At 41.6% G+C, this 24,801-nt stretch overlaps 1 protein-coding gene across 2 annotated transcripts in view; it reads left to right on the forward strand.

Annotated features, from left to right (window-relative positions):
• The window catches only part of CEP85L (centrosomal protein 85 like), a 129,080-nt gene that overhangs the window by 5,085 nt on the left and 99,194 nt on the right, over nucleotides 1–24,801 (forward strand). Inside the window, exon 1 of one of the 2 annotated variants that reach the window (XM_061378090.1) lies at nucleotides 23,431–23,686. The exons of the other annotated variant lie outside the window; for it this stretch is intronic. Coding sequence (XP_061234074.1) covers nucleotides 23,638–23,686 — 49 coding nt within the window. The 5' untranslated portion in view covers nucleotides 23,431–23,637. Of the gene's footprint in view, nucleotides 1–23,430; nucleotides 23,687–24,801 lie in introns of those variants that run through there. 2 annotated transcript variants of the gene reach the window in all.

Below are 24,801 nucleotides of genomic sequence, written 5' to 3' on the forward strand. Positions count from 1 at the left end.
TTGATGACTGACATTTCTTCATGCTTGCAGTTTGTTCAGTCTGTGAATGAAATTACACTCCCTTAGCCTCTGAAAAATTACAGGCAGAGAGTAAGTGCAGTGCAAGAAGGACGGTCTCAGAGAGAGCACAGATGGAGTCTGACAGAGCAGAGCCATGGCAACTATATAAATAAAAGCAGAACTGTTTATAAATATTTGCCTTTTTTGGGAGTGGGTGTGAGCAATTGCATTATTTGAAGACACTTTTCTCTTGTAACACTTTTTTCATCCCTGGCACTGCAGAAGGTTCCTATGGAGCACACGGCAGCAGCAGTGGCCAGGATGGCAGTAGGGGGCCCCCTCAAGAAAGACAGCCCAGCAAGAGGAGCCCCGGGAGTCCCCAAGCTGGGTCTGCAGTGGGAGCCCGGGCATGAGGCAGAGCCCTGCCTTTCCGAGTGGGCTCTGATGAGCAGCAAAGACAGGAGGTTTGGACAGCCCTTTCGCTAACGTGACTTAGCTGCTTCCAGCAACCAAAATAGTCCTTGTATTGCCGCCAGCTGACTCTGTAGCCAGTCCCATCCTGTCACTCAAGTGGTTGCAATTGGAGCTCTTAGCGTGTAATTCAAAGCTGATGTGATGAGGAGGGTGTTACAGTTTCACATAACAGAATTTAGTTTTACTCGAATTTACAAAACAAAGGATTATAAGTGGTTAGGCACAAAAATTTTCCTAAAAGAGCTTTGCTTCCAGGCCAGGAGGTGGCTTTGATACTGTGAAAGTGCATTTTTCCACCTTGTGTAAACCGCCTCAGACCTTTCAAATACCGTCCATGCTCATTAATTCAGCCTTCCAAAGCTCCTGGGGCAAAGCTGAGGGGCAGCACCATGGAGGGGAGCAGAAGGGAGTGGGGGGGTCCCCCAGTGCGGAAGTTTCGCAGCAAGGGAAGCTTCTCCTCTAAGCAAACGTCCAGGCAAGGCAGATGATGATAAGGTGAAGGCATGACCTCAGAAGAGGATACACAAGTAGAGCGAGGAGGAAGCTGAGAAGAGGATGTGATTGACCAGAGAAGGGCAGGTCACAGTGAAATAACAGCCAGGCTCATGAGAGAAACTGAGCAGAAAAAGTAAAAGTGTTAATCTCAAAAACATTAATGAAATATGTGCCCAAATGACGGAACTGCTGGTATGTGTCTGAATATTTCTGTCAGCTATGTCTTACAGCTTTGAACAGATATTTCTAAAACATAATAGTATGATTTTACTACATTATTATATTATTTTAAAAGCTTTTGGTTAGTTCTTTTGCACAGTATCCAAATAAGAATAGCAATGTGTATTTTGATGCTTTGTTTTGGAAATCTTTTTTACACTTCTGAAAGAAACACATCTTTGCAGAGCAGTATTGCTGGAGATGGTGAGGACGAGTAACCCTGCATTGGTATTCCTGCTGGAGCTACCCCTCTGGCCGCAGCCAAAAGGTTATACAGGCACAGGGTAACAGAAAAATTCTGCTTTGGAAAACTCACAAGGCTTTTATTCTCCTTTTATTCCCTTGCTTTTAAGCCTGGGAAGCAGAGCGGATGTCATGAGGGCCTGGCACTGGCATCAGGATGGGCATACATCCCAGGCTGGAGGCCAAATGATGGGTAACACCCACATGGGGGTCTGCATCTCAGCCCATGGCACCCCTCTCACCCTGCTCCCACAGGGCCAGGAACCAGTGAGATCCCATGGCTGTGGCTTGGGGACATGTAGAAAACTGCATATCATGAATTAGAATCTGGGAGAAAATAGCATTCTGAAAACTTTGAGGAGCATGCTCAAATGTGGCAATGTTTTCCAGGACTGTTCTGGATGTTCACTATATCTGTGTCTCCAGCCAGGCCAAATGTCCACTCAGACTTTCCCCAGGTTTAACTGATAATTTCCTGGAATTTTCCATTAGCTACATCAGGAGGAAAAAGCCTTTGACAAGCCTTAAATCAAAGATAATGAAGTTCACTAAACTGGAAACTCCTTTATTTGTCTAACTGTGATGATCACGGGGCAGCTTGGGGAAAGCCAGGAGGCACACAGGAAACAGGCTTCTTTGCTGGGCGAAAGCTGGGGCCATCACTGGGCTGCAGTAAACCCTGAAAAAGCAGGAAAGTGGGTGACCAACCTGAGGAGCAGGGCTGGACACCTGAGCCATGGGGTAGGACACTGAACTTTGGAGCAGAGGATTGCGGGATGAAGTGGTTGGGTTGGAGAAAAGCTGAGTGCTGATCCTCATATAGATTGCTGGGGTACACATCCTTCCTCTCATGTTCCCGCCTTAACCTATACCTGCTTTTGGCTTTTAATTTTGCTGAAGCACAAAAGGAGACCTGGTTTGCACCAACTCTTATGGTTTCTAATTTAGGTTGTACATTGGCATGTGGAAGAAATGAGTGAATACTTAGCCAGGGTGTGAATATAGTTCCTTAGCTACTCTGTACCCTATTCTTTATGGATATCCTTAGTATGCAGTAAATATTTTGTCAACTTACTCTGCTTTCACAGTGACCATATAAAAGCCTAGTACAGGTTAGCAGCCAATTCACATTGTAGCTACTGCACACTAACTTACTCACTGTAGACAGAACCTGACTTAAACCAGCATCATTTCTCTGCATGGATGAGGCTTATTTGCTTGTGCTTGTGATTCCTATATGATCAGACACCAACTGCAGCTGGAGCATCTAAATGGTTCTGTAATAGAAGCAGAATAGTGGAATAAATTTCCATTGGTAGACTTGGCAGTGTTAGGTGTACTCAATGATCTTCAAAGTCTTTTCCACCCTAAATAATTCTATGTGTCTATGATCCTGTGATTCTAATTTGATTGTGTCACTGTAAGCACACTTTCAGATGAGGTAAAGAAAACACTTCATTTGTAAGCTGTTAAATGGAGACATACATAGGCCCAGTTCGAGTCTTTTACTTCTTAACTCATCTGCAGGAGAATGGTTGTGGCTATTTCTTATACTTCCAGCCTGTCACAGCTTGGGTACAGTTCTCCCACTGATATTTCAAACACTATTTTGTGTCTGGCTGGAAGAATCTGCCTTTTTTATTTCCTAAGCCCTGTTTGCTTCCTGTGTGTCTGGAAGCTTTTGGCTCACACCACTGGGATTGAGGAAGAAACTGTGAAGACAAGTGATGACATGGAAGCATCTTCCTTCATTCTATTCCTGTTTAGCCCAAGCTCCTGTACTTGCAGAACTATTTGCAAAAGCCAGGAATGCTGCTGTGGAGACAGCCAGTCCCTCCTTCCTCAAGCTATGAGAAAGCCATTGCTTGGAGGCATCATTGAGGGGAGCAGTTTTAATGTGATGAACAAGCATCCCAAAGAGTTCCCTGTATTGGACATGGAACAGAGATAAAGGTTAACTAGTTGGAATTAATCCAGTTATAACGGCAGCGGTAATTAACTCTGTGTTTAATTAGGACATCATGTATGTGAAAAGGAAAGTTCCATGATGTATAAATGCCAAGTCCAAATTAAATAGGTTGGTAAAAGCAAATGCTGAGGTGAAAGGGTAAAAACACACAGTATGTAACACACACGGACTTGCATAGCAGAATTTCTTTTGTCCTGAAAAAGGCTGAAAGAGCTTGAATATTATCATTTGAGGCTGGTAAGTGACACTTGACCGCTCTATCATTAATCAAGTGCTACATTTTGAGTTCACTTTTAAAAGGCCATTTATTTCTCTATAGCCTTACAATCATGAAATTCTCTTATTAAGAATCAGCTAGTTTTAAAATAACATTACTTGTAAATAATGCTAGCTCCCTAGCAGCACAATAGACAGAACGACACTGTTTGGTTTCATTACAAGGTAACATCAGAGAAATTGGTCTTTTTCACAGGGCCAGCTTTTGTGTTAGGAATATTGTATCAGGCTCTAATATCACCAGGTGAAGCTGTGAGAGGGATGTACTGCTCCATGACAGCGGTTATGGAGAGTGCTTTTCTAAGGGAAAACATCTGGGATAGGGCAAAGCAATAAAATTCCAGAGGTGTTTGGTAGTATTGTCTCAGGTACATGTCAAGAGCCTCTTCTTGGCTTAGGGTTTGAGGGGTTTTTTTATTCCATTCAGAATGATGCGTTTTTTTCTAAGCATGTTGGATGCTAGGACTAGGCTGTTGTTTTACAGTCCCAAGGTCAGCAAACTCTGTCTGAGATCATGGTAAGAATGTAGACCAATTTCCTGAGAAGTGCTAGAAGCTGGATTGTTCAGGACATTGAGAGGATGCTGGAGAAAATAATGTTAAATAAAGAAATATCATGATACTTTGCAGAGGGATAAACTATGTCACTGAGGAAGTTTCTTCCAGATGTACGTTTTGTGATACTTTGAGCTAGAGAACAGGATCAGAAACCAAGATAATAAGGTAGAGCTTTCCAAAAAGGAAACCTCTTTTTTTTTGTTCCAGCAATATTAAAGAAGATTGAGGAAGGAGAAACTAATTGTTGCCATCACTGGCTTTTAACTGAAGTCACGTATTGTTGCTAGCAAAAAGCTTATGTAACACTGTCTAAAATGTCTTTGTGCTCAGAAAAGGTCATAAGTAAATGAGGCTTAATCAGTGGAAGTACAGGACAATTGTTGTATTTTTTATAAATCAAAAGAGGTCAGCAGAGTTACTTTGGATTTACAGGAGAGTGTGTGCAGAATATGGCTTCATGATTTTAGCTGTGCTTTATTTCTGCTGTACAGATATTACACATTTGTTTGGAACTTTCATAGAGCAATTTTAAAGGAAAGACTCGATATGCCAAAGCATAAAATAATACCTATAGGACAAAAAGTGAAAGGTTTAACATCATTTAATATACAAAACATTTTCTAGTGTTTCTACAGCAGTTTGTAAAACTAGAGAATACTTTAGGTAGAGATTACAGTGGCTAGTTTTGTATGTAGAATAGGATTTTAAAGTAAAGCCTTGCTGCCTTTATAGTTGTGTTTATCTTCTTGACCCATTATCTATTTTCGTGATCTGTAAGCAAAGCCATAAAACCTTTGTAGAATGAGCAGCTCTCAAGAAGAGCCTGGTTTGTCAAGTTTCTTCTGAGGTAGTTTAGATCCCTGGGTTTGTTGAGTTTAGGCACTTACATAGCAGAGCACTTTCACCATCTCAGATTGCACAGAGGAAATCAGTAGAGCCCTTTGCTTCAGGATATGTGTGCCATTGGCTATGCTGGGGAAGCAAAGGCAGCAGGAGGAGCAGATTTTCAGCACAAGTAGTCTATCCATTTTTGAATCAGCTGAGACTGAAATTGGATTTGAACCTGTAAAACAAATCCTGCACTTCTGTATGATTGCCTATGAAGTATCCACTAACGGTGAGACTTCAACAGAGAATAAAAATCAGAAATAATAAAACAGAAATCACATCTGGATTCACAAAGCTTATATTCAGGTCTGGGTCAGCACTTTCATAGAAGTCCCTGCATTTGGTTCCTAAGCCTCAAGTTGTTTTGGTACGAAGAGGAATGATGGATAATAGAGAAGAGGAGAAAGAAACCAGAAATTTTCTGGTGGAAGGCAGACATAGCTCATCTGAACCACTGCATCTTTCTTGGGATTCCAGTGTGGCTTTTTGCAGATGGGGCCTCTAGGGCCCTACCAATGCTGAGCAGACTGCACCTGCTGCCTGCTTCCAGAGCCAGGGCACTTTCAGCAGCTGAGACTAAGTGCACAGAACATGGCCCTGGTAGTAAAAGATAAAATGTCAGGAAGCGTTTGCTCAGTGCTCTTATTTTGGAGAATGCATTAAGCTGTGCAAAATTCAAAGGGGTGGGTTTTCCTGTTTCTTTTCTAATGATGATTTTTACAGTGTGTAAATGTGGGAGGTGCACATACCTGCGGTCATTTTTCCTGCAGAAGCATCATGGAGCAGTCAGATAAAATGATACAGCTAATTAATTTAGGAGGGGTATTCAAAGGTAAAAAGTTGAACAACACAAATGAATGTTAAATTCATTGCCAAATGCAACAGCTTTTGTGAGCGCTCCAGAAAAATAATCATAAATGTGTCTGCATAAAATCTCTTCTATGTTTTGCTATCTCGCTATAAATAAAAAAATGTCCTTCTTCCTGGGAAAATTTAGTGTGATAATGACTTTTTGAGCAAGTCTGGTTGAGAAGTCAAGGTGCAGCTGTGCTGCCCCAGGAACAAAGGACAGTGTTCCTAGGCATTTCCTGGCCCAGGCGGAGTATGGCACTCCTCAAGAAGCTTGATGCTCTGAGTGTAAAGCTTGCACCTGTTTTGGCTGGACACCTTGCTACATCAACAGAAGCTCCCTGCCAGGTGCCAGAAGCAGTGCTTGTACACTTTCTGGCAGACCTATCCTGCAGAAAACCACTGGGTGCACTGGAACAGAGGCTTTCTGCAGCAAGGTGTCTTGTTTTCAAGTTCAGCGAAGAAGCAAGCAGGGAGGCAGCTCAGCTCAGAGGTGACTTCACAGTGACATGCAGGCCTGTCACCTACTGGCTCAGCTACTGCCAGGCCACCCCAGCTCCAGGGGGTGGCCAGACAGGACATGAAGCAACTGCACCTATCCACTGAGAACAAGGCCACATCTGAATTGATCTTGATTTATCCACCCCCAGGAAATAAAAAGAAAGTTATCCTGCTAATGCTACACATGCATAAGTGCACTAATAATGCCAGTCCAGGAATGGGTGGTATAACTTTTGTACCTGCCTTCTCTTAGCTTAGTCTAGACCCATGCATGCAATGCTTTCTATTAGTTATGTGGTAAACCGTCATTATGAATTACCCAACGATTGTGGATTTGAGGCATATGCAGTGATTCCTCTGGTAAAGCAAGACAAGAGAATTTATATTGGACAAGTTTCTGAGCAAATAGCGATGGAGTGTCATTAGAGATGTATTCACATAGTGAAACAGGCAGATAAATTTTAAACAATCTTATTTTATTAGGCTTAATGCTGTACTGGCAGTGCTGATTTTGCTTGTGGAAATGAATTTACATTTCATGTAGACATCTGAGTGAGAAATTTGTTGATAGTGATCCTTTGTTTTAATTATAAGAATGCCAATCATACATCATATGAAACAAAATAAATTGTGAAACCATTAGACACTTGGGTCTTGTCTGCATGTTCTGGTGGCAGGGCTGTGTATAGGGTGAAGAACGTGACCAGAGCAGCTGGTTTCCATCAAAGGCATCATGATGGTATAAGGGAAGATAAACTGGGCCCTGCTGACTCTCGTTTATGCTCTGCAGACCAGCTGATGTAATTGTGCCTGATGGATCTCTCTCCCTCCTTGTAGTGTCCTGGGGAGTTGCACTACAGTTGTCTATTCATGATGTACTTGACAGATAGCTAAGTGAATAGAAGTGCACCATCCAAAAAGGGTTCCCATTAATATTCCTGTGTGTCCTTTGGTAAGTTCGAAGGGTAAAAACACATGAGTCTGGAATCTGTTGAGCAGCTGTTATCTTACAGATGTGGCAACATTGTTGTAAGGCTGTGTGATACAATGGGTTTCACAAAATAATGCCATGTCTGCTGGACATCAAACTCAGATTATATACATCTCTCTTTATAGACCAGTGACTTTGTGTCAATGGCAACATTTTTTATTCGTTGACCTGGAACCTGATCTGTAAATGTGTCTGTCTGGCTTTATGTTCGTGTGCATCCTTTTGTGTTTATTAGTATACTAGAACTGATATAAACATACTTCATGAAGCAAGCGCCTTCATTAGATTTGGGCTTGTGTATATATTTTGGTTTATGTACACTAAATTACTTCTTTCAGATAACCACATTTTCTTGCTTGTCCAATATAAAAGCTTGCCAAGTGCCTTGCACTCTGTTGCTCTGTTGCCCAATTACTACAGCTTTAACTCTCTCACAAAAACATTTGCATGCAGTAGTGGTTTTGTGCACTTTTTAAAACTCTTTTTGCATTGTGTAGTAAACACACTGCTAGGCGGCTACTAAAATCTATTTAGTAAAAATGTGATGAAAAAATGTAAATATTGTTTTATTTAAGAGTCAAACCCATACTTCACCATGATTTACCAGAAAACTTTTGCCTGAGAAAAAGCTTATATGTAGTGGTAAACTGTAATAATGGTGTAAAAGAAAGAAAAGATTTTCATAAAAGAAATACAGTAACAATTTTTGGAAGTCAAATCCTTGACAGCTTCGGCTTAAATTAAGTCTGCTTTAAGAGCTGGGAAAAAAAAAAAAAATCATTCTCTTTCCTTCCCTGATTTCTTGAAACCATGCAGAAAACAGTTTTTAGATATGTTTTCTGTAACCAAATAATTACATTCTTTAAGAATCTGCAAACAGCTAAAACGTGACTTCTTTTTTAATCTACATTGCCAGCAATGATGAAGTTAAATAGAGATGCTGCAAGTAGCATTTATAATGGACGGTACTGCAAAAAAAGCAAAACTTTGAGTGTCACCCTAACTGGTAGGTTGTATTCTCTATTTTTCAATATGAAGAAAATGAGAACGTACAGGGCAAAAATGCACAACATGTCTTTTAGGCAGCAGCTTTCAACCTAATTGCATGAAGAATGATATGCAAAAGATCATTACACAACACATAAGTCAGAAGAGTGTCACTCTCACTCATAGCTAAGGGCAGGGAGATTACAACGACCATCTTGTCCCTTGGCCAAGCTCTTTATTTGGCCTCTGGCTTGAAAGAGATGTGAGTTCTAGTTTAGAAATCCAGTGTATGACATTCTTTGTGAGTAATGCAAGTTAGTTTTAAGTGACTTGTGTTCTAGGGCTTACTCATCTTCTGTATGTCCTCAGATGGTTACCTACAAATCCACTGCAAGGCAAATTGCTGTGGGCTCCTATGCACTTGTCAAACCATGAGGGAGTCTGTGGCAGCCATAGTCTGGAATTGACTTCAGTCTCTTGCAGTGGCATTTGGGATGCAAAGTGGTCTGTGAATTACTTTTTAAAAGGCTGCATGGTGCATCAGCTTGAAGATGGTTTGCTGTCTCTCTACAGAGGACACTGATCAAGAAAGACAGAAACACATTTTCTGGTGAAGTCTGTGATATAAAACCTGGTGAAATAGTAAGTGGATGCAACGCCTTAAAGCTGTGCCTGCCTGTGTTGGCCCCTTGGGACCAAATCAGACATAGACCGTGAACACTATTCTCAAGTGAGGTTATAAAAAGCTGGGGAGCTTCTGGTCAGATGACACTGCCCCAACCCAGGTGCAGGACCTTGCACTTGGCTGCATGTTTCTCAAGTAAGCTCCAGCTGGATTGGTGGGACTTTGCTGTCAGGAAGGTTTTCACTTGTGTGCCCTGAAAATCTGAAACCTGTCGTATTCAGTACCCATACTCTGTTTTATAGCAAGGTTTTTCTTTCTTCAGCTGGAGCTGGGAACACGGACATTCACCCAGCGTGTTTCCTCTGTGCTGAAATATTTTTTCTATGTTGAATGGCTAACAAGAGACTGAGAAACACTGTGAAGATATCTTTTCATTACTAGTGCTCAGATTTTCCATTCATTGTAAGACACAGCATCCATTTCCAGCAGTAAATGTCATGCACACAATAGCTCTGCTGTCGGTGTGAAACCTAGCTTAACTAGAGGAGGAGGCATAAAAGATCAGAGCACGGCCTCTGTGTGCTAAACTGTAAAGTCCGAAATATGTCTCATACTGGCAGTTCAAAATAGATTGATTAGATAAGGTTGTATCCTAAGGCTTCATTGTCTGCCTGCATCAAATGTTACTTTTCTTTTTATTTGAATCATCTTTACATGTCTAGGCACTAAAAATGATTATGGTCTTTATGTGGCCAAAAGAAGGCAGCGTCTGAAGGAAGATTTGCAGACTACAAGCCTGACTACACACGGTTTTCACCTGTGTGAACAGGGGCTGGGTGAAAGTTAGGAGACCTTGGCGCTGTTTGTTTTTATCCAGCTTGGAGCAGACAATATTCCAGGGGTCATGTTTAAGCAACCAGGAGATGTGAGAGACAGAAACAGAAGATGGTAAAAGACAAAGGAAAGTAGAGCCAGCAAAGTCTCAGTGCAAGACAATGTTGAAAACAAACCCTGGGGAATGTGTTTGAGGTCAGTCACTGAATCAGTAGCAACACCCAAATCAAAATCTGAATCTTCTGTCTTGTAGTTTGACCTTCACTGCATAATCTGTAATTGATTTAAAAGTGATATAATTCCTTAATGCAGAAGTGTTTCATGTGTATGAGAATATTTCTCCAGCTTTATATAGTAAGCGACACATAAAATCCAATTTGGAAATAATATAGTGTGCAATGAATAAATGATATGCTCTGACATTTGGTGGTGTTTGTGAGATATAAGTCTATTTCTAGTGCACTCCAGGCTTAAATAGCCAACTGGTGTTTATAGGAGATGGGCTGCTGCATTCCTTTTCAGTTTGCTAATATGTGCTAGTCTACTGAAGTCAGCCTTACACTGAGTAAACACATGGGACTCTGCTCATCTATAGGACGATGTGAATAAACCATCATACCTTCACTGGAGATCTGTGCAAGCATCAGGTCGTAAATTGTGAAAAATTTAAACAGAATTTAAACTATTTGACCATGCTCAGTGGATACACTCTCAGCCTGCATGCCTTAGTTTACCTAGCTGAACTAAAAATAATCTGTAGATGGAAAATCATTGTGGTGGACACTGTAAAATTCCAGTGAGATGGTTGTGAAGCATAGTTTATTCTTGTTAAGCACTTTAAGACCTTTGTTTTAAATGTGTTTAAACCATAAATGTTGCTATGTGTTTGTTTTACTGTGGTTCAGTACTTTCAGCGTTGCATCGTTACATTATGAAAAAGGGGGCATGTTTTTTTGACTGGATTACTGTGGAAAACTTTGTTCTGTATACTCCACCAGCTGGAGCACAGAAACATGAGTTCTTGTGTACTGGTAAACGTACTAGACAGATGGGGATACTGGGGTGTGTAGTGCTACCACCAAGTAGCAGAGGCAGGTAAAAGATCAGCTTTTACGACTGAACTCATGTTCAGCCACTGGAAAAAAATACAGTCTAAGACAATGGGGCAAATGTTAATGATTCTTCCTCTTCAAGGTCATTTTGGCTTGTTACATTTGGCTAAATCTAAAGTACTTTAGGAGATTGTATCAAATATTTGAATTTGCATGTAGATTCTGCTCTCAGGTTTACAGTGGTTCTTTTTCTCTACAGTGGCCTAATCACACCCCACCCCCCACCCCCACCCCCCCCCGAAACTATGTCTGAACTTTCCTCAATGCAATTGATGCAGCTGAGGTATCAGGCTTTATTCTGAATCCTGCTTTCAGTTTCCAAAAATTCAAATCCTGTCTAGCTTAGAAAGGTGCTGAGGCAAAATCCTCATCCATTTCCACTTGCATCTTGCTTGGGTAGTAGCTAAGGAAAAAGCTTCACCCAGTTCTGATAAAGCAGCTTCCTCCTCCCCTTTTACTGAGAATCATTTTGGCTGAGATTATTGCTGTGATCAGTTAATTAAGCCAGATAGAAGCATGCAGAGAGCCAAAGCATGATTTTCACTTGCAGGATCTATGTCTTGAGAAACAAAATGTTAACATGTGATACTTTCTTGCCACTTGGAAATACCTAATTGTTCTTGAACACTGTTTCACTGGAGGGTAAATCTGTAAGTGGAATTGCAAACCTTCCTAATGGAAACAAGGACAGATCACGAACAAGGTAACTGAAGTAGCTGCTTGATTGATTATATTAATGCCCAGAAGGGAATGTGTCCATTATATTTCTACTGTGGCTTTCTATTGTGTCCTCTCACTTAACAATGATCCACATACAAGGAAGGGTAAGGACAATGCAAGTTGGAGGAGGGAAATAATTGTTATTAAGCAATGTCCTTTTGCTTTCAGACTAGCTGGGATTGTTTTCCCACTCTGCTAGAAACCCCTACGTATAGCCAGCAAGCAGGGCTAGCTGCTTGGTTTGAATTTCTCTTTGTCTATTTACTGTGACAAAAAAGACCCCAGCTTGTAAGCAAACTGCAAAGCACTGAGCAAGGATGTGTTCTGAAGGACAGGAACAGCTGAGCCTTGTGGAGGCTCTACATTTTGCTGGTTAGTGGTCTCCAGGCTGCTTTCACTTGCAGTTTTATGCATGTGAACGATATGGATATCTAATTTTATAAATTATTCCGAAGAGGAAATAATACTGCTCTCCAAACTTTCCTCTCCCCTCCCCAAGATGAAGGAGTTGTGTCTCCAAAACCGCATTATCAGAGTTTTTTTCTCTTTCTCTCCTTTCTTTTTTCCTCTCATTCTCTTTGCTATTCTCTTTCTGAAAATCAGTACATTCTTGTGGAGGAGACAAATAACCTTCACGTTTTGTTTGCTGCTTTCTGAAACACTCTTAAGATCTAAATGATCTAAAAATGCATATCTTGCTGATGGTTCTTTTGACCCTATTTGAATGTAGCAAACCAGTCATCAGCTTGATTTGGAACAGGATTGAACCCCCAAAATGGATTTCAGTACTGACTGTCCATACTGCATGAAAAAAGACTCATCCATCCACTTATTTTTCTGCCTAAAACTTCTACATCAAAGACAGCTTGAACAGTTTCTGAGCTGAAGAGTTTTTGAGGAAGACATGAAGACTCCAGAAGCTGACACTGACACATTTCTGAAAAGGCACCACTTCAGAGTACAGATATATGTTTCTTTGTAGCATTCAGAAAATTGTATTTGACTGTGAGAACCAAGCTGTATTGACTCAGTGAAATCCAACAGCACACTTCATGCTGTTTGAGAGGCAAATGAAAATCCACGGCCTCCTACCAGGAGCCTGTTTCTTATTTCTGAAAAGCTAACTATGCTTTAATTGTGGTCTGGAAGTTAATGTTATTTCAGAATTGTCTTCTTAATTCCCATCATTCCAATTCTGCAGATGTGGAAAATCACCCTCTTTACGGTATTGCCCATGACGCTCTTCATTACCATCTGCTAAGGTTTCAAAATCTGTTATGAACTTGCTGCTAATTTCAACTTCCTTTCCTTTTTCTGGGAAAAACAACAACAAAAAAACCAAACCAAACAACCAAACCCCAAACAACCCAGCAAAACACAAAAAAAATCCCAAACCAAAAAACCAACCCACAACAGAAGACAACCCATCTGTATAGCTGCTGAACAGCTTGCCCTGCTTTAATAAAGAACTCCTTTCAGAGACATAAGTCAATACTTCTGCTCAGGTCAGCCAAGAGGAATTGTCTTTTCTTGAGTACATCCTATACCCGTCTCTTCTTTCCAAGGGAAAACAGTTTTCGCCGGGCAAGCTGATACTCTGCCAGCCAGAAAAACCTACGGTGTTTGAAAAACTAAATCTGTCTCTAATAAAAACCTCTTTTCTAGTATAAGGATTCTTTATTAGCCAGTTCTGTAGTATTAAACTGTTCAGGAAATAGTATTTAACAGTATTATGAAAACAGATTTAAAAAAAAAAATGCATTAATTTTTAATTTATCTATTCTTTTTTATTTTTTTCTGATAGCTAGGCACAGCATAGAAGTAATTGAACTGTTTGGATTCTCCCTGTATATTTTAAAGGATTTTAATTTAAATGATAGTCTTGCAACTGCTGAGTAATAATGACATCATTGCTGCAGCAAAGTCAATTTTTAGCAAAACCCCAGCTTACTAGGCTATGAATACACAATTCTGTGGGTAGTAAGTACATTTGGCATTGTCTAACAGGAAAGCATTAGGACTGGAGAGCCCTGGGCTGTTGTGTACCCAGTTTTCGTCATCTTTGAAAGGGCCACAACAGGATTCACTCCCGCCGGTTTGGAAGTGATGTCTGAAAATATAAGGTGGAATAGGAGTGTAAGACTTTGAGGAGGGGTTATATATCATGAAGGCCTGGAGAGACATATGTATTGCACCATCTCTTTGAAAGCATCACCAGACACATGTATACACACACATACATACTATCATGAATAACTCTTATGATGCATTTGCCAGTTACTTCTACAGATACTAACAACCCACTAAATGAGCTGCTTACTCATTTGCAGTAGTTGAACAGGACTGAGGCTGTGCCTGCATTGAAGCTGAAGTTTGATGAAAGGATTTGTGTTGTACACTGAATGGGGCAGACCTGCATCACACTCATTCCTCATCCAGCAAATGCTACTTCCAGACACCGTGATATGTTTACTGGAGCAGGTCTCTCTCTTTTCTTTGCTGAGTAGGAAGCCCAGCCAAGTCTGCCACTCTTCTGTTAAATCAGTAACAGTGTGACCAACTGTCAAATCTCAGGAAATTCTATGGAGCTAGCTTTGTATTTAAAAATAGAGCTGATAAGGGTGGGTGGGGGAAGAGCACATTCAGAAATCTGGCTTTTTGCTCTTTGCCAAACAGAGCCACTGTCTTTCAAGTGGATTTTACAAAATGATAATGTAATAATATTATACATAATTTTGTTCCCACATGGGCAACAAGTGCTTGGGAAAACCTGATCCTTGGTTCTTTTGAAACCACGTTCTTCTGGGATGGTAAACTGTGCGATTAAGTGGTACAACTACTTGGATAATTTTTCATACAGTCCTCACATGCTTATTGGTCCTGCATACAATCACTGGAGTCAATACTGAGGTCCAGTCAGTCAACCACTTCTCGAGCTTTTGCAAGTTTGGGGACCCTGCAGGTGCATCAAGCAGAGCTTCCTCACAGAGCAGAGCCCTTGTCCTCTTCTGCACTGAACCAATAATTCCTGTCTCTTTTTTTTTTTTGTAAATCCAACCACAATGCAACAGGGAGCTTGTAAGTTCGTATTGTGCTGCTCTGCATGGAACAGCCATCAGGCAGGGAGGCCATGCTGTATGAACCCTACGCTGAGCACTGTGGAAATGCTTAAAGTGGATGAGATCCAGAGGCAGTAAATGCCTATATTGCAGTCACAGCTTGGATAAGGAAAAGGATTTCTGTGGGAAATCCCTGCAGCTATAGATATGGTTGCTCAGGGTTCTGCAAGAAAAGTCCATTTCAGTGACTGCTTGCTTGCATCTTAAATGAATGAGTCTTTAGTAAACTAGCCTCTTACCATATGGTCCAATGTAAAACTGTATTTGAAAATCATATGAAAGATTATGCTAAAAAACTCAGTGAGGAAAAATTAGAGACTTCATTAGATAAGGAAACAAGGAAACACAATTCACAGCCGCTCCAACTAGATAGCTGGATATGTTTGGTCCAGCTTGGATCAGAAATTGATGTGCTAACCCAATGAAAATTACTGTATTTACTAACTTACCTTCTTTTGTTAAAGAAGGAACTAATCTGCCAATATTTTCTTCTGCGTACATCCAGATTTGAATTTGATTTGATCATGTCTTGTTCATGATGGTGACCTTCATGAGGGTTATCTGAGAGAAACAAAATGTTGATAACTCATCTGAATTTTAGAACATTCTTGTGCTTCAGAACTGATGTGTAAATCTTTCAAGGTGAAGTTTTGTTTTAACCATTCAATGTGCCTCATGATGACATGATGAAAAAACAGCACATTTTTTGTAGTGATTTTTTAGTGTTTCTGTAGAGGCAGTTTCATCAACTAAAACACAACGCAGCAAATGCTAAATATAGACTCAAGTAAAATGGTTGGTAGTTTTTGTTTCACACAGCTCAGGTTTCTTATCTCTGTGCAAGGGAGAATGGTTTACTTAAACAGAAATATATAAGCTTGAGGATATGGAGCACTGGTTAGATATTACTGTTTATGTTCTGCTTTTACATACTTCAGGGGTTTAGATCTTTCAGATTACTTTGGAGGTTCTATTAGAGTCACCTTTCAGAGGTCACATTTGCATGCTTTAAACTTCTGTGTTCTTGCGTATTAATAATGTTTGGGAACAGCAACATAACTGCAGAAAATGTGTTTTGGAATATGCCATCTAATTTATCATTTTTAAAATTAGTTCTTGAGTTCTATCCTTAATACAATGCAAAATACACGGTTTTCTCATGGCTTTAATCCAAATTTTGTGAGCTTATCCTTGCAGCTATTATCTTCAAACAGAGAAGTGAGAGACAAGTAATATTTGCATGTATTTAAAGAGACTTTATTACAGCTGTCTGCTTCCTTTTCATGTCTTATTTTTTTATTCTGTCTTTTAACTGCAGTGGCTGTGATAAGTAAAGATCTTGTAATGGTGACTGCTGGGGATGTGTTCCAGCAGGGCCAACATTGCGAAATGCTCACGTAATGTAAGCTCAGTAGTGTCTTTGAGCAAGGGCTTCCATGAATGAAGTGATTTCATGGAGTTCACTGGAGTAGTATACAGATGGGAGTGTTCTGTATAACTGCCCCTTGCACTTTCTTAATGTAATTTGTTACTGTCCATTTCAGCTTCCTGCACTGCTTGTTATGTCCTCTTCTAGTTATATTTTGTTCTTGATTTTCACTTTGGGGATACAGACTATCTCTTACCATTAATGAATTTCATTTGATACTTACCTTGTGAATGGATGGCAACCATCCTTCCTTCAGAAGCTGGGGGGATGTTCCCATGTTCTGGATTGACCTTCTGATGCTTGGCACAGAAAACAGTAACACTAAGAACTAAATAACCAAAGCATAGAGCATATTTGTATTGTACTGCTCTGGATGAACCAGAAAGCTAGAATTATGATCCTTCAGTTTAATTTTAATTGGTTTAACCATATATTCTTATTTGAGGTATGAGAATGGTACACCAGTACACTACATAATGTGCAAGTCTTAAACCATGGGATTCCTAAATTAGTGGGAAAATACCCAACAATTTAAGCAGCAAAACTTAAACTTCTATGCTTCTTTTATTTATGTACATTTAAAGTTACATGCTCATTTAGAAGCTCAGTTTCCTGTTTTCTCTGTGACCAAATATCAGGTTGCATGTTTACTAAAATGCCTCCCAGATAAACTTGGTCACTCAAGCAATATGTTAAAAGTAGAATACTAGAGAATGATCTTACAGCCAAGCCAGAGTTGCAGTTACTTTTAATAAACAATCCTGTCTGTGTTACTTGTAAGTCAAAAGCAAAAACAGTCTAAGGATACTGTGGTGGATTCATACATATGTCATATACTAACCCTGACATCCCGTGAAACAATTCTGATGGGCACTGTGGTCAGTACAAACTAGTACAGTCCATTTTTTGCATTTCAGTCATTTTCTATTGTCTTGGGTGAACTGGGTTTGTCTAAAAACGTGTGTGATAATACATATGTTTATTAGTTTAATGTGAGAATGTTGTTAAAATGCCTGAAGGATATGAAACACAACATACAAGCAAACGGTGCATGGCAGTCTCAGGGATAACAAAACCAGAGTGTTTTCTAAACCTGCCTGTCCTGCACACTGGGAAGTTCCCAGCAGCGCCACAACTGATGGCTGCTGGCCCTCACGTATTGCGCAGGGAGTAGGGCTAGTTCTGAAACATCTGCAGGGGGCGTGCTGGGTGGGTCTAAAAGTGTCCTTTTAAACTGGATTTTATTCTAACAGCATAGAATGCCCAATCATTTTAGTCATGGACTGCTAAGAGAAAACAGAGTAGTATAACTTTCAGTACGATACTGATCCATGATTACAGTATATAGTCGTGAATTATTTTAGAATTGATGTCAGTAATTCTTGTAGAATGGAGAAAAAAATGGGGTGGGGAGCTTCCTGAATTGAATTGTATTTATAGTTAAAAGTATGAAATAAATTTTTCCATCTGACTTTTACATATGGGCATATGACAGCATTGAGGTGACTAAACTGAGCACTGGCATAACTCCACTGACTTTACTGAAATTTCATCCCTTTGCAGCAGTACCGGGTTTGGCTCAAAAACAAGTGACCTGATAATTTTCTGACTGGTAATGTTCGTAGCTTGTATTTCTGACTTGGAGTAAACAAACTACATATTTCAGGCTATAAGAAGATAGTGATGGCCACTTGGAAGAAATTTCCATTTCCAAGTATTCAGACAATGTTGCATTGCTGGCTGGTCTGTGCTGTAGTGTGTTTGGCCTTCCTGTATACAGTTGTTGTAATTTTGAATTCCGTATTTCTCGAAAGTTACATAATTCAGTGGGAATGTTAGTTGCAAGAGGAAAATAGGATTTATGCCCTTCTGCACTGAGGTAGACATGGAGCAGGGATCCTCACTGTATGGTCTGATCCTTTGTTTCAGTGACAGCATACAAGGGGAATGCTTTTTGATTAACCTTCAAAGCAAGTAGGTATTAAACAGGTCAGGCTAAAGGCTGTTTTGTGCTTCTAATATGAGAGGTGGAGTTTAACCTACATACAGAAGCTTAAAAAAATCCTACAAATTGTATAGTGATACCATCCAGCACTTTATCCTTCTGCACTCGTTTGTGTGTAACACAGAGTCAGACAAGACTGCCTTGAAATAAAAGGCCAACTGTAAAAACTCAGGCATGGCCAGTGGCAGTCAGACAGAAAACCTGAACTACAGCACTGCTGAGGCTTCTTAGGTTTTACCATAAATTTTAGGAAAGTAAAGAAAATACAAAATGCTCAGTATTTTGATAGTCCTGAAATGAAAGGGTTTTGATATAGCCATTTTGAAACTGAATTGTGCCTGCCTGGTCTGATGACTGGTAGCAGTTACTTTGTGCCTTCATTTTCTTCATTTGGTGGGTTTTCTCTGAAGAATACCAACAAATGCTATCAAGCACGAAATTATAATTTTTTATTAATTATTACAAAGAAGCCTCTAGTCTGCAGCAGGTTCCAGGCATGGCCTTCATCAGATGTTTCAACGTCATAATATACGTAAAACATCACCAAGAGGTCTCAGTCCTCTCTCTCAAGAGAATTTACATCTTGCTATTTCTTTTTGTCTTCAACCTAGCTGGAAAAAAAAGCATAATAATACGGGGTGCTCCTAAAATCAGAGAATGTGTTCATAGAACATAAAAGTGACTGAAGTGGGCTCAAGAACAACAGAACCAGAAAGACTGTAAAAAAGTGATACAAGGTGAGTAGGAGAAGCAATTTTTGAAAAACTTTAGTGGAACTCCTTAGTGGAAGCATAATGTATTGCAAGGAAGCTGGGTATGTTAGTGAGTCCCATCAGGGTTAGAGGAAGAGGCTAGCTGCTCTGGTACAGGCGCTTAAACTTTTCAGGAGCTGACCCTGGGAGCTGGAGAGAAGGAAAAGGCATGTTGCCAGCCCATGTGTTTTAATACATTATCTCCTTCCAAAGTATTTATATTTCCCCTTCTTTCCCACTGCCTTTGGGAGAGAAGGGTATTGGGAAAAGGGAAAGTAGAATAGCAGAACTCAAAAATTTCCCCTTGAGAAAAACATACCTGGGAAATTCCTGGTTCTCTTCATAAGCTGCTGGTTAGATGTCACTGGATCCCAACCCTGCATACATTCTGCTTCCTTTGGTATTGGAGTTGCTGACAGAGTTGATCTAAATCCCTTAGACTTGTTTTAAAATCATATAACACACAAAAAAGTGTTTGATCTACCCACCGATAATGAGCCATGTGAAACCTTTGATTCCCAAGGGTCTTCTAGCAGTTATGTCAGTAATTTCTCAGGTGAAAATCTGATTCTGATATCTGGAACATTAAGAAGAATCTGAAATTTCAGGGACTGGTAATAAACCATAGCTATGGTAACAACAAGCTGCTTGGTTTGATTTACTCCCATGGTATAAGCTATTACTGAAAACATGCCACAAAGTGATTCAAATCGGTATCAATTTGTGTTCCTTTGTGAAAGATGTGTGCTTTCATTACCTTGTACAGTAGGCAAAAAAAACCCCACACTGCATGCACCCTGTTATTTCATGGTGCGTGCTTGGCAGCTCTTAGGTGATACAGTTTATTGTTAATGCTGTGCACAATGCACACAATGTACTTTTAGTGGAACATTTCAGTGTTCTGTAGGCCAACATGCCCCTACCAGAAGGGATGCAGTTTATTAGGGAAGCTAATCTGCTCTTAATTGTAGTGCCACCCAATGCTGTTTAGCATCTTGCTTTGTAACATCCATAGTTACTTTTCCTTTTTTTTTGCAAATAAGGAGGAAATTCTCTAAGGCTTCTCAAAGGCTGCTTAGACTTTGCTAGGACACAGTGTTCAACTGGAAAAGTTGTGGGTGGAGGAAAAGGATTTCTGTACTCAGTGAAAACAACTCAAGAACTGAAAATTTGTGATTTTAATTTCAAAGTCATTTGCAATATAGATGTGCTTACAGAAATATCACTGTTGCTTTTTTGATAGAATGCACACATGCTTGATTTCTTAATTAGATAGGGGAAATAGTCTGCATTCTCTTAGAACAGTGTTTAGGTATTTAACATTTGGGTTTTTTTGTACTAATCTTTTAATTCTATTAAATGAGAAAGCAAGTGTATATAATGAATATTGAACACATTTCTGGCTTTAATCACAGAAAAATGTGGTTTTCAGAGGTTATGCTTCAGCTTAATTCTGTTTAGAGCATCATATTTTTACTCGGGAGGAAAAAATGTAATTTCTGAACCTGGAAATAGACCACAAGTCCTTGGGTAAGTTGTGCTGCAACTGACCTTAATGAGACAGCATCTGCCTAGTGCCAGTGCTTACTTAAGCTGTTACTTTCAGTTGTTACTTTTCTTTGTTTATTCTGCCAAGAGGGTGGAGTACGTGTCAGAAGAAAGAGGTGAGGAGAAGACTTTTCAGACAATAAGAACTTGAGCCCATTCCTTGTCTGGAGCATCACAGCTCGCAGCAATTACTTGGGGATGTGGGCTGTTTCCACTTACCATTGATTCACGTGTAAAGTTACAGGAGTTTTCTCTTGCACCATTCTTCCCTTTTCTAGGAATATCAAGACCTTTACACCCCTCTTGAGCAGCGCACAGACTGGAACAGTCCCAAACTCTGGAACACAGACTTCTACACTCCTGATTCTTAACCTAGGAGATGTAAGAGGTGATAAGCCAATGTGACTCATCTTAGTGTAGCTTAGCTTCACTAGGTGCAGCTGGACCCAGTTACTACCCACCACTCCTGAACAGTGGAGCCTTGTAGGTGGGACAAGAGGATGAATGTGTCTAGTTCTCTTATCTGACTGCTTAAATCTAAGTATGTTTGGGTTTTTTTCTGCTCTGAGCAGCAGCACTGTCAAAGCACAGATGCCCCAGCAGGGACGCTTTAGAAGACACGGTGTTGCTGTCAGAGGTGATTCAGCCACACAGCTTGTGTATGCTCTGCCACACTCATCTTGGCCTTTTTACCCATTTGTGTGGTTTTTATTTTTTTTTTTCCTCTCTGGTGTTATTCCTGAGGAGTTACAAAGGGAATTGTAAAGCTTCCATGAACATGTAATACTGAGGTACATAGAAACACTGCAGTGACATTTACTAGGAGATGAAGAGCTGCTATCACACTCTTTCCAGATATGCCACTTTCTGGGGTCATGATACGCGTTTAGATGCTTGCTGCTTCATTACAGGGCAGCATCACAAACTCCAGAGCTCAGCAGCTCCTCACCTGCTGCTAAATGGCTTCCCCTTCTTGATATTCAGCTTCCTCACAGCTCACCGTGTCCCCATGTAAATATGCAAAGTACATATGCTTATCCAACAAAACAGTATGCCACAAATGTTACACACAGGCAACTCCTTTAAACAGGTCTTGAACTAGCCTGTTTACATATTTCTTGGTCTTGACTGTGTTGCAAGGTACTTTAGCTCTTTCTGTTCTTATATTTTGTTCTTATATTGGTTTACCTACCATGCTTTCTCTCACAATCATTGTTCAACATTGAAGCTGACTTCAGGCTGCACAGCTTCATTAAGGTGTTATCAACAATAACCTAGATTCCTGGTCTTTACTGTAAACCAGTAAAATGTAAACTATTATCATTCAGAGGACCTCTAGCAACAGCCTGAAGGTTTTGATGGGATCTCCAGGAGTTTTAGTATTTGTTTCTTTACTCAGGATTTACTAACTTCTAAAAGCCTGTATTTCTACAACTCGCCTACAAAACACCTAGCGACAGCTATGCTCCATAGTTAAAACAAGCTGGTGAGGAATTTACATTGTGTCAGGTCTTCAGTGAGCACGTAAGGGCTTTATATGGATAAGAGAGAGGACAACATAACAATGTACAGCATTTCTACTTGCTCATGCAAGTACTTCTGTGGCCTTTTACAGAGTACGTTCTGAATACCTAGGCATAAATAAAATATGACCTGTGCTGAAACATAACATATAACTTTCCAAGGAGATAAAAGCTATTCAGTGATCATCAGCTACCAATTAAAAATGCATTGGGTCAGCAGGAAGTGCTTGAACACAGATTTATTGACTGTGAAGATTTCCACACGAACACAGAACTGCTCCTGTTTCACCTCACCTCCCTAAGCTGTCATGTCCATCACTCTGCAACGCACTGCTTTTTGTATCTTGGTGGTGGTGGCTTCTGTAATTTTGGTATAGTTACAGTGAAGCTGGAAGCTATCCAAGTTATTTTCTCCTTCTCTTCATGTTTTTGTCTGATAATGTGGATTGCTGATTGAGTCAGGGTACACTTGTTCAGAAGTCACTTTCGAATGGGGACCATTGGGCTGCGTTGCAAACAACAGTAACATGAAGGCTGCTATTGCAGAGTATCTCTTGAAGTACTTGGACCAAACTCAAAGCCGCTTGTGGTAAGGGGAGAGGGGAGCCTCTTACTGTGTTTGAATTATCGCTGACGGGAGCATTTTATTTCCAGTCCTGTGGCTTAAACTGTATGATGACACTGAGGGTATTTTGGTGGAACTCATCACTGAAATTATGTTATGATACTTCTTTCTTTCCACTTCATTTTCTTACTCAAACAAAGTACTGGTAAATTCTTATTTTATGAACTCTGCTAAGTATGTAACCTACTTGCCTTGTGAACCTCAAATGCCGTAATTCTGGAGTAAGGCATCTCACTTTTCCTTACCAATTATACCAAATGAAGTGCCTTCCATTAGGCGTTTCCCTGCTGACAGTTACACGCCGTTACTAACGGGTCCCTTCCCCGATCCAGCGGGCAGGAGGTTGGGGTCCCGCTGGACAGCCTTGGGGGGAGCGCGGACGAGTAAGTGGTCAAACCACCCCTGCAGTCCCTCCGGGGCCTGAGCTGGGCGCCGTGGGCGCCGTGGGCGCCGTGACCGCCCCACCGCCCCACCGCCCCCCGTGAGGCCGTGGGCTGGGGGCCGGGGGCAGGGCTGGGCTGATTAGCCCCCGCCCCGGCTCCCTCCTCGTGGGCTGGGTTATGTAAGCGGCCTGTCCCTGAGCAGCGGCAGCAGCATCTGTGGGGCTCCCCCCCCTTGTCTCCGCCCCGCTCGAGAGCCAGGCGGTGGCAGCGCACTAGAGCAAGTTTCGTCTCCTGCGAGGGGGTCGCGGCTCGGCACCATGGCTGCGGCGTTTCTGGGGCAGGCAGCAGCCCCCACCGCGCCCGCGGCCCCACGCTAACCTTCCTCGGGAGCGGCCGCCTCCGCCGGCCATCTGCGCCGGGGACGCGGGAGAGCGCGCAGCTCCGCACCGCCGCTGCTGCCGCTGCCGAAGAACTGCGGCCCCCCTCCTCCTTCCCCCGGCCCGGCGCGGCACCATGTGGGGCGGGTTGCACCCACAGCTCGGCTTGCGCGGCTACAAGGCGGGTAAGTAGCCCCGCGGCCCCGCCGCCTCTCTTGCGTCCCGGCGGGGCGGGAAGGGATGGGACTGAGAGGACGTACAAGGATCCCGTGGCACTGGGGCAGCGGCGGTGGCGCGGGCGGGCCGCGCCGTTTCCTCTAGCCGCAGCCTGGCTCCCCTCAGAAGCGTGAGGAAGCGGCTTCCTCCTCACACGGGCGGAAAGCGTTACGGCCCCCACTGGCTCCATGAGGGGGACGTGGCGGCGGGGCCTCTCGGAGCGGGCGGCTCGGGCCGGACTACTGCTGCTGCCGCCGCCGCCGCCTCGGTCCCGGCCGGGAGCAGGCCGTCCGTCCGTCCGTCCGGGAGCTCGATGTTTGCTTAGCTGGACCTCGCAGCGGAGGGTAAAAGCTGAGCTTAACCTATATAATCTGTTTCCTTGTTTGGGTTTTATTTTTCCTCTCTCTGTTTTGTTAGTGTAGCTTTAGGCAGGGGCTGGAAGCATGCTTTTTCTTTATGCTTCTCGTTTTTAAACTGCAACAATAAAGCCCCACTTTTTTTATTCCCTCCCCCTTTTCTGTCTGAGCGTTAATTAGAGCCTAGTTCCTTCAGGTTTGCGGGAAGACACTGAAATCTTACGCTTGGAGTGAAGGTGTTACTGAGGAGACATGGGTCTGTAAGCGAGGGGCTGATCTCTGCCGTAAAGGCTGTCTGTCAGAACTGCCAGAGGAGAACTGGTTGATTGATTGCAAAACAGCATGAGCATTACTTTGGGGAAGGTAGGACTGGGTACCAACTGTCTGGGATGGCCTGTTTAGGATTTGGAAATGTTACTGTCTGCATCACCTGCTTTTGCTCTGGCAGAGTTCTTTCCTGCAGATACTTTGTGGTATTTTAACTTACTGAAGCAGTCGATCACTTGTGAAGGTCTGTGGTTTGGCTCTGTTGTTACAAGTTCAAAGTAGTGCTGTTGGAGTAATATCCTTTTTTCCTTCAGGAATTTGGATTCATGTTTTAATTTTGGGATTACAAAAGAGGCTGTTTTATGCTTGTACAGTTAGTTCACTTATTTAAATGGCAAAATTGTTTTGCTTTCGACTAACAGGGTTTTTCTTGCAAATACAAGAGCTGCTAAGACGTTCTC

The sequence above is a fragment of the Neopsephotus bourkii genome, unplaced genomic scaffold, assembly GCF_033783945.1.
Source record: "Neopsephotus bourkii isolate Nb327-2 ecotype Australia unplaced genomic scaffold, CSIRO-AGI_Nbou_v1 NB_1765, whole genome shotgun sequence".
Classification (NCBI taxonomy): Eukaryota; Metazoa; Chordata; class Aves; order Psittaciformes; family Psittacidae; genus Neopsephotus; species Neopsephotus bourkii.